Here is a 14,468-nt window from a genome sequence, read left to right as displayed (position 1 = left end):
AAGTGGAGTACAGCATCTGGCATAATTTCTTCCTCTCTGAATTTCATTAATACTTTCTTATAACATATATGACTCTATCACTTTCTAGTTTATAACAGCTATTTGCTATTCTTTTCAATAAAAATTGAACCTACCAGGATTTATATCTTGATAAATTGTTAAATACCTATCCTACTTTCTTGTATTTTCACCCTCTCCCTTATTTATTGATTTTGCAGTGCCTGTCATAGCTGTGAATAAACAAGAGAAACAAGAAAAAGGTAAAGAAATACCCAGTCGTATAACTGATGCTATTTAGTTGGATGTTTAGGTTCAGCCTAGGAATGGATATGTGAGCATGTTCCTATCAAATGAGTCCACTGAGATGAGGAAGAGGGGCTTACAGGGATTCGGGCTGAGACATTAAGTTTTTTTAATTAAGTGGTTGTACCACCAGACTATTTGGTATCTTCAAGCCTCTAGCTTCAATAGGTATTCTTTAAAGGTTGACTAGCTGGGTAAAAATTGTATAGACATTTAACAAAAATAATAAAATATAAAACTTGGTCAATAGTTCTCAAACCCAGTTATACATAAAAACCATCTGGAAATCAGAATCAATGAGGACTTAGGAAGCATCTAAGTTTCTGAAAAGTCCCCCCAGTGATTCTGCTATATGTCCAGGGTTAGGATTATCTTACCTTAGTGAAAAGAGGAAGTTCACTGACAAGGAAAATCAAGGATGATGTCAACAGATGGAAATAATGTTAACTCACATTACAAAAGCATAAGGGTAAATAAGACACAAGCAAATATGTTCTACTACACTTTGGTTATGTTAATGCCAAACCTAAAATGTTCCCTGAAAAACAAAAACTTAGAGAGACAGCCTGGAGAAAACTGACAATAGATGGAGTTGTCATTATGACATTTTCCATTTCATAGAGATTAAGGATTTGTCATCTTTATAGAATATAAAATTAAAAAAAAAAGAAAACACACAGCAGCTAAACATAGAGCAGTATGAACTCAAGAATTCAGAATTCATCCAACTTTTCTTTAACTGTATTTGGAAAATATTTCAGTGAAGTCTACAGGGAATTATTTTCTGTAATCGGCTTCCTGACTAAAGAAAGGCTCTTTCAATCCTGAGTTCAGCTGTCTATGACTAAGGGTTGAGGCATTTGAACAATTTTCTCCTCCAAGCACTCTGGAAAACCTGTGGTTTATTGTTGACCTTTCTGGAAACAGTTGGCTCTCAGAAACTTGAATGCAAGGGGTACCGTAAAATCCCAGATGATACCTTTTTGTCAAAAGCAACATGCGCAGGAATAAAACTTGCAGGTGGGGTCTGCTTAGGCTCGCCATAAGTTAGAACTGGTGCCTTATTGGCCAACTCATCCAGGTCAGCCTGCGACAACTGGTTGAACTGGAGCCGGGTCCCACCTATCCCAACTGTGGGACGTCGAGCAATTGCATAGCCATTCTTGTAGCCCAGTGTCTGGCTTCTATGAAATGCTGTTTTCTGGGGGGAAAAAAAAAAAAAAGAAAGAAAGAAAGAAAGAAAAAAAGAAAAGAAATGTATCATTAATAAAATTTTTTAGGTAAAAGAGCTAACTTTCAAAAACACAACTTAAACCTTTGCTTATAAACATCACAAACCTTATTATCAAAGTTTAGCTATATTAGAAGGTTCTTGTATTTTAAGCTAAAACATCTGGCCATGAAACGAAGAGGAAAGCATCACCCTGTCCTTAAAACTTAAATCCCTGCTTCAGTACATTTAATTAACAACAAGCTCATTTTTCATACTAATTTTATGTAATAAAATCTTAATTTTTCACTAGTTTTCCCATGTTTTTCGTCTTATCTGGTATTCATAAACCATGGAACCTAGAAGATCTGGTTCTGTGAAATCAATTTTTACCTGAAATGAAAGACCCTTCTTGTTATAATGACACTTACATTGTACATGTTACAATATAACACGTTACAAATATATTCACACATCTTTTTGGAAAGAAAATAGATGTTATATATTTAAAGTCTTGATCTCAGTAATTCTACCTCGATCCTTTATTTTAAGGCTATAATCCAAAATTATGGGAAAGAACGATATACCTAAAGCTGACCATTATAATTATAATAGTTAATTACAATAGTAAAAATATTAGAAACAATAAAAAAGACAAACATATGAGTAAATGATGGAAAACTCACTTAGTGGATATTATGCAGCCATTAAAATATTGGTTTTAAAGACCATGTGGTAATCTGGGGGAAATGTTTGATTTAATAAGCCCCAAAAAACAGCATATAAAATTATATGTGTACTACAATTCCAAGCATGCAAATATGTGCCTGAAAAGAGACTGGATTTGGAGAATGTTCTCTGTCTGAATTACACATTTCTGATTTATGCTCATTTTTTTAAATAATGAAGACATTTTTATTAGTAATTGGAAAAAAACAAAAGATTAAATAAAAAATAAAAAAGTGTAAGGGAACTGTTTTGGAAGGCAGAGAAGACCAAATGACAGCATAGGAGACCCCAGTCTCCCCATCCCTTTGCAAAGGTCAATGATTTAGATAGGTATTCATGAACAAAAACAGCTCTGGAAGAGCACTAGAGTCCACTTAGGAGGTTTCAGCAATACAGTGGAACAACAAAAAATATTTAACAATAATCGCTCAAGAGAAGGAAGGCAACTTCGTTTTACCTGTATCATCCCATCCCCCAAGCGAATTGTTCAGCTCCAAGAGGGAACTTTCCAGCTAGAAATAGTTGCCCCCGCCAGGAAGGGAAGAGAGGGTGAGCAACCAGTTCCTCTAGTCTGGGAGCACTACACGAAAGTCTCACTTCAGTTTCACCCCACCCAGACCAGCAAAGCTGAAGTGTATAAAGCCAGCTAGTAACAAGGAAGAAAAGCAGGGGCTTCTGGCAGCAGCCGCTCAGTGGAAGTGGCTATGGTTCACAGAGACTTGCTCAGTAGACAAACCCAGCAGATTCTGCCACTTACACAAAGCCAGAACAAGTAGAGCCACAGCAGATTTACCCCCTGCAGATTTCACCAGCTTTCACCCCCACAGGTATTCATGTTTGGTGACACCAGCCACCTGAGTCCCCACTCTCTCTTTCCCTTGTTCCTGCTGGAGGACAGGACATATACCAGCAGCCAGCTCAGGCTTCTGCAGCTGCTCAAGTCCAAGATGCCAGCATAGACTCACCACCCCGGCTGGCCTCCACTGCTGTGCATGAGCTTGGAGTGAATCCCTTCAGCTGTGCACCTGCATGTAACCGGCCTGACCCCTATCACAGGCCTTCACTGCACTGTGCATGCCTGGGGGAGAGTGTGCACCCTTGAGGGAGTGTGCCACGAGACAGCACTCTGACAACCAGGACACCTCCAGCTGTCAGTGAGCCCGTAGTTGGCCCAGGCACTTTCTCTGGCCCCCACCATTATGTGTGTGTCTGCAAACAGCCCCTGCCACCACATAGCCACCTGTAGCTGGCCCCCTGCAGCTGAGTATGTGCACATCACAGGCTCTGGCCACCACTGCTGCTTGCCCTGGTCCCTAGCCACTGGACCTGGAGGTGCTATTGAAGATCCCAAAAGTCCTCGCAGCCACTGCAGACCCCCTGCAGTGCTTGCCAAGGACGATACAGTTTTCAATGCTGTAGACTCCAGTGGCCTGAGCCAAAGAGACATCATGCCCCTGCTAAACCCAGTGCTGCCACAGACCTCCACACCTGGTGCCTTGCACCACTAGACCCAGGAGCACAGCATACTTCAGTATACCCTCACCTGCAGATGAAACTCTACCCTTCCTAAAATCAGTCCATAAAATCTAGAAAAAATGACTGCTTCTTCAAATGTGAAGCCAAAAATGGAAGACTACAGGGATCATGAAGAATCAGGGAAACATGACTCCACCAAAAGAATACAGTAACCCTATAGTAACTGACCCCAAAGAAATCAAGAACCAGAAATTGCCTGATTAAAACAAATTCAAAATAATTGTCCTAAAGATATCAAAGAGCTACAAGAGAACATATAGAAACAATTTAATGATATCAGGAAAACAATACAAGAACAAAATGAGAAGTTCAACAGATAGAAAATATTTAAAAGAACCAAACAAAAATTTTGGAGCTGAAGAATAAAGTCATTGAACTGAAGAATTCAACAGTAGCTTTAACAGAAGATTTGAACAAGCAGAAGAAAGAATCTGTGAGCTAGAAGACAAATCAATTAAAATTATCTAATCAGAGGAGCAAAAAAAAAAGAAAGAAAAGAAAATGAATGAAGAAAGCCTATGGGACTCACAGAACACTAACAAGAGAAATAATGTATGTATCATTAGAGTCCCAGAAGGATAAGAGAAGGAGAAAGGGGTAGAATATTTATTTAAAGAAATAATGTGGAGGAGGGTGGTAGAAAAGGTAAAAGGGGTCAAACATATATCGTGATAGAAAGAGAACTGACTCTAGGTGGTGATCACACAATGCAATATATAGAAATATACATTTGAAACCTATATAATTTTACTAACCAATGTCACCCCAATAATTTAATTTAAAAAAAGAAAAATAATGGCTGAGAACTTCCCAAATGTGGGGAGAGACTTGGATATCCAAGTTTATGAAGGTTGCTCCAAAATTTCCATCTGAAATGATCTTCTCCAAGACACATAATAAAATTGTCTAAAATCAAAAACAGAGAAAAATTTTAAAACAGTAAAAGAAAAAAAACATCTTCTCATAACAAGGGAACCTCCATAAGTCTATCAGCAGATTTCTCAGCAAAGATCTTGTAGGCCAGGAGTAAAATGAAATGATATGTTCAAAGTGCTGAAAGAAAGCAACTGCCAACCAAGAATATTTTATCCAGAAAAGTTGTGCTTCAGAAACAAAGTTGAGATAAAATCTTTCCCTAATAAACAAAAGAGGTAATTTATTATCACTAAACTTGACTTATGAGAAATGCTTAAATAAATTCTTCAAGCTGAAACTAAAAGGCATTAATTAGTAACATGAAAGTAGATAACATACAGGTAAAGTAAGCATATAGAATACCCTAATACTATAATATGGTGAGATGGTAACTACTTAACTCTAGTATAAAGGTTAAAAGACAAAAATATTAAAAACAGCTGCAGCTTCAACTATTTGTTAATGGATACACAATATGCAAAGATGTAAATGGTGATGTCGAAAAACACAAAGGGAAGGGAATAAAAGGGTAAAGTTTTGGATGTGCTCAAAGATGCATTGTTATCAGTGTAAAACAGAATGTTATATATATGCTTATGTTTTATATAAGCCTCATGGTAACCACAAAGCAAAAAACCTACAGTAGATTCACATAATATAAAGAGAAGGGAATCAAAACATACCACTCTGGAAAATTATCAATTCACAAAGGAAGGCAGCAAGGGAGGAAGAAACAAACAAGGGTACATGTACAAAATAGCCAGAAAACAATAAGATTAAGTCCTTTCCTAGCAATAATTACTCTAAATGTAAAAGGATTGGTATCTCCAATCATAAGGCGAGCTGGATGATTAAAAAAAAAAAAAAAAAAAAGCCCACAAGACCCAACCATATGCTGCCTACATGGGACTCATTTCAGCTTTAAGGACACACATAGGCTGAAGGTGAAGGGATGGAAAAAGTTATTCCCATGCAGGTGGAAAGCAAAAGAGAGCAGGGGGTAGCTGTACTTATATCAGATAAAATAGATTTTAAGCCAAAAATGGTAATGAGAAACAAAGTTGGTCATTATATAGTGATCAGGGGGTCAATTCACCAAAAAGATATAAACAACTGTAAATACATATACACCTGAAGAGAGAAATACACACACAAAGAAACCAAACCAGTAATAGTAGTGGATTTCAATCTCTACTTTCAACAATGGATGTTATCAATCAGATTGAAAATCAACAAGGAAGCATTGGATTGGAAATATACTTTGCATTGGATTTGAGCTATACTTTATGTCGAATTAACCTAATAGATAAATGCAGAACAATCCATCCAACAGCAGCAGAATGTATTCTTCTTAAGTCCACATAGAACAGTCTGCAGACTAGATCACATGATAGGCCACAAAACAAGTCTCAGCAGATTCAAATTATACCAAGTATCTTTCGTGACCACAATGATGTGAAATAACAAGAAGATGATTAAAATATGCCAACTGCAAAAAGGCCTTTTTGACAATAGGTGAAACTTACACACTGATAGGTATTAAATGACAGTAAATAATTATTTTAATTATTTCAGCTCTGATAGTGTTGTGCTTATATTTTTAAAATATGGTGAATAAGGGTTTTCTTGTTGGCTGTTGTGTCCTTGGTGGTTTGTGCTAAGGATGCTCTATTTCCTGATAGTTTTAAAGTCAAGAATATTATGAAATCCTGCTGACTCATATGCCAGCACTGAGGTCGATGGAGTACCTTACATGACTCCAGAAGACTTTGTCCAGCACTATCTTGGACTGTATAATGATCCGAATAGCATTTGGACTGTATAATGATCCGAATAGCAATCCAAAGATAGTGCAGCTCTTGGCAGGAGTAGCTCATCAAACCAAGGATGGGTTGATCTCTGGCCACACCATTGGTGCAGCAGCGCCTTCCAGGCTCATTCATCGAACAGGCATGGCGGCAGCCTTGGAGAAGAGTGCCAGCCCTGGTCAGACTTCTAAATTTGTCTACCCAGTCTATGCTTGTTGAAGTACCAGTCATTTGTGAGTTGACTTTTGTAAATATATCAAAGAAATTTTTGGAGACTATTATTCATCATCACATCCCTTTTAACTGGGACTGAATTTATCCGACTGCATTTTGGGCATAATTGAAAGAAGCATCTTATCTACACAGAATTCACACAGTTTCTCCAAGAGTTACAATTGGAACATGCAAAACAAGCTTTTGTACTGAAAGACAAAAGTAGAACTGGCATGATTTCTGGTCTGGCTTTCAGTGACATCATGGTTAGCATTTGGTCTCACATGCTTACTCCCTTTGTGGAGGAGAACTTAGTTTCAGCAGCTGGAGGAAGTATCTCACATCAGGTTAGCTTCTCCTACTCCAACGCATTTAACTCCTTACTGAATAACCTGGAGCTTGTTTGTAAGATATATAGCACTCTAGTTGGCACAAGGAAAAATGCTGAAGTTACAAATGAAGAATTTTCCCAGAGTGCCATATGCTATGGAGAAGTCACCCACTAGAAACTGATATCTTATACCAGTTTGCAAACTTATATAATGCTACAAGGTGCTTGTCTTTGGCAGATACTGAGAGAGTAGCCCCATTGGCTGATGCGGCCTTACCTTACTACCTGGCAGAACTTCAGAGACAGCAATCTCATGGTTTAGGCAGGTCGATCTGGCTCCAGATGGCCAAGTCTGCTTATAGATTCACTCTCAGCTCAGTTTCTGGAGCTGTGGGAGCAACTGCCATATACCCCATAGATCTGCTGAAGACCAGCATGCAAAACCAGGGTGGCACTGGCTCTATTGTGGGGGAGCTGATGTACAAAAACAGCTTCGACTGTTTGAAGGAAGTCTTGTGTAATGAGGGCTTCTTTGGACTACCAGGGTCTGATACCACAACTTATAGGGGTTGCTCTAGAAAAGGCTATTATTAAACTCACTGTTAATGATTTTGTTCGGGACGAATTTACCAGAATGGACAGTTCCATTCCACTTTTCACAGAACTCCTTGCTAGAGGTTATGCTGGTGCCTCTCAGGTCATCTTTACCAACCCACTGGAGATAGTCAAGATTTGCCTGCAGGTAGTTGGAGAGATCCCTACAGGACCCAGTGTCAGTGCCCTGAGTGTGCTCTGGGACTTGGGACTTTTGGGTTTGTAAAAGGGTACCAAAGTGTATTTCTTCCGAGACATTCCCTTTCCTGCAATCTATTTTCCTATTTATGCTCATTGCAAACTATTTCTGGCTGATGAAAACAGACACGTGGGAGGTTTCAATCTCTTTGCAGCTGGAGCCATGGCAGGTGTGCCTGCCGCTTCTCTGGTGACCCCTGGTGATGACATCAAGACAAGACTGCAAGTGGCTGCCCATGCTGGCCAGACGATATACAGTGGTGTCATCAACTGTTTCAGGAAGATACTCTAGGAAGAAGGGCCCTTGGCATTCTGGAAAGGGACTGCAGCTCGAGTGTTTTGATCCTCTCCCCAGTTTGGTGTTACCTTGGTCCCCTATGCACTCCTCCAGGAGTGGTTTTACATTGATTTTGGAGGCCTCAAACCCTCTGGCTCAGAACCAACACCTAAATCAAGCATCGCAGACCTTCCTCCTGGCAATCCCTATTACATCGGTGGATACAGACTCGCCACAGCCACTTTTGCTGACATTGAAAACAAGTCTGGCCTTTAGATCCCTCAATTTAAATCTCCTAGTGTCCCTGTCGTTCAGTCAAAGGCAGCGGCAGCAGCTCAGGAATGAGACGACCTTGAGTGTGGCCAAACGGCACCGTGGAGAGGCCTAGGAGAACAGCCCTGTCATGTGTGCAGTCAGCTGCATGGTGCTGACTGAGCTGGGGAGCCAAGCTATTCTTTCTATGACATATACATATATTTGTTTATAAAGTAATCACTTGGCCAGGAAAAAAACAATGCAGTTTCAAGCTTTAGTCTTACATGCTGAGATGTTGTCTAAGCTTTGGCTTAAATTAGTGTTCCAGCCTGCTTTGCACAGCTTGCTCTTACAGCGACTGTACATATTGTACATCTTTGTACAGAGACATCTTGATACCTCAGTCCAGCAAATCACATTTATAGAATGTAATGCAGTTCTGAGTGGCTTGAATGTACAGAATGTTTTGAAAGTGTTTTATTAAGAATCACAAGAAAATAAATGTATTACAATTAAAAATAAATAAATAAATAAATAAAATATGGTGGTTAAGAACTTGGGCAAAATGTTGGTAATTTTGAAGCTAGCCAATAAGTACATTGGGTTCATTATACTATTCTCTCTATTTTCGTGTGTGTTTGAAATTTTCCATAATCAAAAGTTTTAAAAAAGAACAGGAAAAAAGCTGAAAATTCACAAATACGTGGAAATTAAACAAAACACTCCTGAACAACCAATGGGTCAAAGAAGAAATCAAAAGGGAAATCAAAAATACCTTAAAACCAACAAAAATGGAAGCACAATGTATGAAAACCTATGGGATGCTGCAAAAGCAGTTCTAAGAGGGAATTTTTATAGTGATAAATGCATATATTAAGAAAGATCTACACGTATGGTGTCAGATGGGTACTAGACTTAGCAGGGTGATTACTTTATAAGGTATATAAATGTCTAATCACTATGTTGTACATGTGAAACTAATATAATATTGTATGCCAACTGTAATTGAAAAATAAATTTTAAAAAATTGTTAAAAAGAAACAAGAAAGATCTCAAATAAACTACCTCACTTTATACCTCAAGAAACTAGAAAAAGAAGAACTAAGCACATAGTTAGCAGAAGGAAGGAAATAAAGCTAAGAGCAGAAATAAATGAAATAGAGATTAGAAACTGATAGAAAAGATCAACAAAACTAAGAGGCCATTTTTGAAAAGAAAAACAAAATTGGCAAACTTTTTAGGTAAAGTAAGAAAGAAAGAAAAAGAATTTGAATAAATAAAAACAGAAATGAAACATTACAACTGATACCACAGCAATACAAAGGATCATGAGAAACTATTATTAACAGGTATATAATCCAAAAAATTGGATTAACTAAGAAATGGATAAATTCCTAGAAACATACAACCTACCAAGACTGAATCATCAAGAAACAGAAAATCTGAATAAACCATTAATAAATCAGTAATCAAAAATCAACCAACAAGAAAAGTTCAGGCCAGATGTTTTCACTGGTGAATTTTACCAGTGAATTAATGCAAATCCTTTTCAAACTCTTCCAAAAAATAGAAGAAGAGGGAACACTCCCAAACTCATTTGACAAGGCCAGCATTACCCTGATACCAAAATCAGGCAAGGACACTACAAGAAAAGAAAATTACAGACCAACATCCCTGATGAAAAATGATGCAAACGTTATCAACAAAATATTAGCAAACCAAACTCAACAGCTTATTAAAAGGTTCATATACCATGACTGAGTGGGACTTATCCCTGAAATGCAAGGATAATTCAACATAGGAAAAGTAATAATTGTGATACACCACATTAATAGAATGGAAGATAAAAATCATAGGATCATCTCAATAGATGGAGAAAAAGCAATATAACATCCATTCATGATAAAAACTCTCAACAAATTGAGTATAGAAGGCCATACTCCCTCAACAGAGTAAAGGCCTTATGTGACAAGCCATAGCTAACATCATACTCAATGATGAACCGTTGACAGCTTTTCCTCTAAGATCAGGAACAAGACAAGGACGCCCACTTGCACCATTCCTATTCAACATAGTTCTGGAAGTCCTAATCAGAGCAATCAGGCTAGGAAAAAGAAATAAAAGGGCATCCAAATAAGAAAGGAAGAAGTAAAATTCTCTTTGTTTGCAGATGATATGATCTCCACCAAAAAACTATTAGAACTAATCAACAAATTCTGTAAAGCTGCAGGATACAAAATCAAGATACAGAAATCAGTTGCTTTTCTCTACATTACCAATGAAATATCTGAAAAAGAAAGAAAACAAGCCCATTCACAATGGCATCAAAAATAATAAAATACTTAAGAATAAATTTAACCAAGGTGAAAGATCTGTATACTGAAAACTACAAGACTTCGATGAAATTGAAGAAGACACAAACAAATGGAAAGATATCCTGTGTTCATGGCTGGAAGATTTAATATTATGAAAATGCCCATAATACCCAAAGCAACCTATAGATTCAATGCTATCTCTACCAAAATTCCAATGGCATTTTTCACAGAAGTAGAAGAAAACATCCTAAAATTTGTATGTAGTCACAAAAGACCCTAAACAGCCAAAGCAATCCTGAGAAAGAACAAAGCTGCAGGCATCACACTTCCTGATTTCAAACTACAGTTGATCCTTGAACAACACAAGTTTGAAATGCGCACATCCACTTATACGCAAATATTTTTCGATTGACCTATGCAGTTCAAACCAGTGTTGTTCAAGGGACAATTCTGCGGTTGGGAATCTATGTATGCAGGGCGCCAACTTTACTTACATGTGGATTTTCAACTGTGCAGAAGATGTGCACCTGTAACCACTGAGCTGTTTAAAGGTCAACTGTATACTACAAAGCTACAGTCATTAAAAGAGCGGTGGTAATCATTTTGCAAAATATAAGTGAATCAAACCAACCAGTTGTACAATTTAAACTTACACAATGTTATATGTCAATTAAATCTCAATAAAGCTGGAAAAGAAAATGAAAACAAAATAGAGGTTATATTAATTTGGTCGAATTTTTCATTTTTCTGTTCTTTCAAAATCATATGTACATATACACACACACAAATACACATACATATATATACCCATATATAAAATTTAGGATGAATCTTAAAATATATTTTTTTCTAAAAAAAATGTCTTACCTATCTCCCCATTTCTTTGCAGCCCAATCTACCATCTTTCAAGATCTGTACTAATATAAAAGGTACAACAGACTAAACATCTTTTGCTAAGAGTCATGGATTACGGACTTTTTTTGAGGGTCACACATTCAGGGCCACAAGTCAGTTGACAAGAGCTGCTCCAGATGCATAACACACGTGTCATAGAACAAAATGGGCAGCGTTGACTTCTTCACTGGGTAATTTATGTAACTTTAAGCTCCTCCTCTTCCACTTCTAAAGACAGAAGCAACATCAGCTGCTTCATTTGCTTTCCCCACTTCAGACAGACATCACTACCATCACTCAACATATGACTTTTATTGGTGGATTCTCATGGGCACCCCAGGCCAGGCACCTGAAAGCCTTCCCATCCTTCTTAGTCATTACGGTTCACCTTCTGAACGCTGAGAGAGTTATACATATGAGTACTTACTTGTGGTATGGCAATATGTGTTCTTAGAGCCTGGCACCTCAGTCCACATCTCTGTAATCCCCCAAATCAACTCAGCCCTACCTTGTGGGTAACCCACACTCACCACACCAAATGTTTTGGCTTCTCCTGCACAGGGCCACACATTTTCTAAATTACATAAAACTGAAAAAGTCCACTGAGGTGAAAAATCTATGATGCTGTGTCTTAATGCAGGAATGATTATAAAGAAGAGATTCAGAATCCAAATTCCCTCACCAAACTTTCAATTTCAATTCCTTCTCCCAAAGAAAATAAATTGAATGTATTTTATCTCACACTTACGGCCATGGAGAGGAACTTACCACTTAAATTATTAAACTATATAAATGTAAATTATTATTGACTCATCTATGATAATCAGTCTACTGAATTTCAATATTGCTCTTCCGACATATATTTTAATAACCCTATTAGAATTAAAACAAATAACTAAATACTTTCGTTAAGGGCTAAATAAACTATGTTAGGAGAAGAAAAATAAGCTTTCAATTTTGTCTAGAGAATGCAATTAAATACACTTAAGGTCTAGAAGGAGCAAAACAAAATATAAACAGGAATTTTTTATCAAAATGCTAACGCATAAAACATAGGGGTACGGGTAGAAAAAAACAACTAATCAATTGTGACTGAAGGAACTGGAATGGAATTATCTCCTACAAAGCAGGGAAGGATGGTTTGGGAGGAGGAAGGGCAAGTGTTGAGAGTCTAACTTTCGGAGAAACAATTGAGAAAGAAGCTAAAACAAGAATGGGGAGATTATGGGACCAAATTGTAGAAAAGGCAGAAGTGCTGGAAGGACCTGGCGGAAAGAAGAGAATGAGTGACATGATATATGACAGGAAATGGAGCTGGGAGTGAGAAAGATTACTGGGTCCAGGAATCAGAAGAGGAAGGGTGCGGGAATAACGGGCCTGGGGACAGTGGGTAGGATGGGGCTCTTGGCAATGAGGATGAAAGTGCAGAGACTGGGTGGGAGAAGGGACCTAGGCCAGGGGGGTGGGTGGTGAGTGGTTAAGAACCGGCGGAGTATAGTGCGGGAGAATGCGCCTGGGAAAGGACCTAAACAGAGCTAGGGAGTAAGGTGGGGAACCAGTGATCTAGAGGGCGAAGCTGCAAGGCCTAGAGCAACAAGAAAGAACGCGGCTAGGAAGATGAGAACGAAGGAGGCCAATGAACAACCAGGGTGGAGTGGAAAACCTAGAGAGGGATGGAGCGAAGGACAACGTATGGGAGAGAAAGGATGAGGCTGGGTGAAGGAGGACAGAATTGCGGTAGGGAAGGGAGAACAGGGCCCGAGCAGAGAACGGGTTCGAAGGGAGAGATGACCGATTTGGGTGGAAGAGAATGGAGGTGCACTACGCGGCCGAGGCCGCCCGGGGATGGGATGGAGGAGGGAGTTGGGCGGGTAAGCTCTCACCGTGGAGTCCGTAAAGGACGTGCCGGGGAGAAAGGGCAGGCCGTGCACCGGGTTGGACACCATCGCAGCCGCTATCGCCGCCGCCACCTAGGACGGGTTTTGTCCTAACTGGTTGCCCGGGAGACGAACTGCGTTCGCAGGCCACCTAAAGCTCCGTGGCAACTCCCAACATCCCGATCACCCACGAGTGGAGGGCGGGGTCTGAGGAACAAGCTTGACAGGTCTACGCGTGCGCTGCCTTGGGACCTCGGTATTCTCGCGGTACCCTGGACGCGACGAAAGGGGCGCGGGTGGTGGGCGTTGCGCAGCTGGCTCCGCCCCTCCCCTCTCTAGCCAATGGGACGTGAAAGCTGGTGGGTGGGGTGGGAGGAGGAGATTGAGAAGGACGAGTTCTCATGGAGAGGTCCAGGGGTCGGAGCGGCACCTAGATGAATTGAAGTAAAATTCCTTCCTTCCTTCCACCCCAGTCTTCACCGCTCCCCGCTGGCGTTGTGAACTCTAGCATACTTTTCTCCCAGCTCTGGGAAAAGGGCTGTCGTCCCAGTTCACACGGAAGTGCAAATGGTTGGTTCCGGATGAAAGTGTTACCGACCCGGATGGGGCTTCTTGGGGGCAGGGATTGCGGATCATTCATGGTTGTATCTCTGTTGCTTAAGGATGTTCAGTGAACTAGGGACCATCTTGTCCCTAATTCTTAAAGGCTGCTGCGCTGTCTTTTTTTTCCATCCTCACCTACTGTCAAGCCCTGCAGTTCTTCACCCTGAGTTCTTACAGGCCTCGCCTTGCATATTTGCAAGGACACTAAAGACTTGTTGACTGGAAGGCTACAAAGTGCTCATCTCAATTCTTTTGATCTCCATAGTGTGTAGTATTTACCTGCAGCTGCAATGAAAAGATCAGAACCACAAGGGGAAAGACTCTCCTTCAAAGAGAAAACGAAGAAGACTCACAAATAAATGAGGTGAAATACTGTCCGAATCATGGGTATGCTCAGCTTTGGTGCTTTT

General features: G+C 39.5%; 1 protein-coding gene and 1 pseudogene across 1 annotated transcript in view; one reads left to right on the top strand and one right to left on the bottom strand.

Annotated features, from left to right (window-relative positions):
* Positions 1 to 13,713, bottom strand: part of EFHC1 (EF-hand domain containing 1) — a 61,136-nt gene extending 47,423 nt beyond the window's left edge. The window contains exons 1-2 of the mRNA XM_033103078.1: positions 13,462 to 13,713; positions 1,283 to 1,504 (exon numbers count right to left, since the gene is read on the bottom strand). Of these exons, the coding sequence (XP_032958969.1) occupies positions 1,283 to 1,504; positions 13,462 to 13,524 (285 nt within the window). The 5' untranslated portion in view covers positions 13,525 to 13,713. The remainder of the gene's footprint in view (positions 1 to 1,282; positions 1,505 to 13,461) is intronic.
* Positions 6,490 to 8,459, top strand: LOC117018221 (calcium-binding mitochondrial carrier protein Aralar1-like; annotated as a pseudogene).
* Positions 13,714 to 14,468: the final 755 nt, after the last annotated feature.

This window comes from Rhinolophus ferrumequinum, chromosome 3, assembly GCF_004115265.2.
Source record: "Rhinolophus ferrumequinum isolate MPI-CBG mRhiFer1 chromosome 3, mRhiFer1_v1.p, whole genome shotgun sequence".
Taxonomy (NCBI): Eukaryota; Metazoa; Chordata; class Mammalia; order Chiroptera; family Rhinolophidae; genus Rhinolophus; species Rhinolophus ferrumequinum.
Note: the sequence above shows the minus strand (reverse complement) of the source record. Positions and strands in the feature narration are given on the sequence as shown.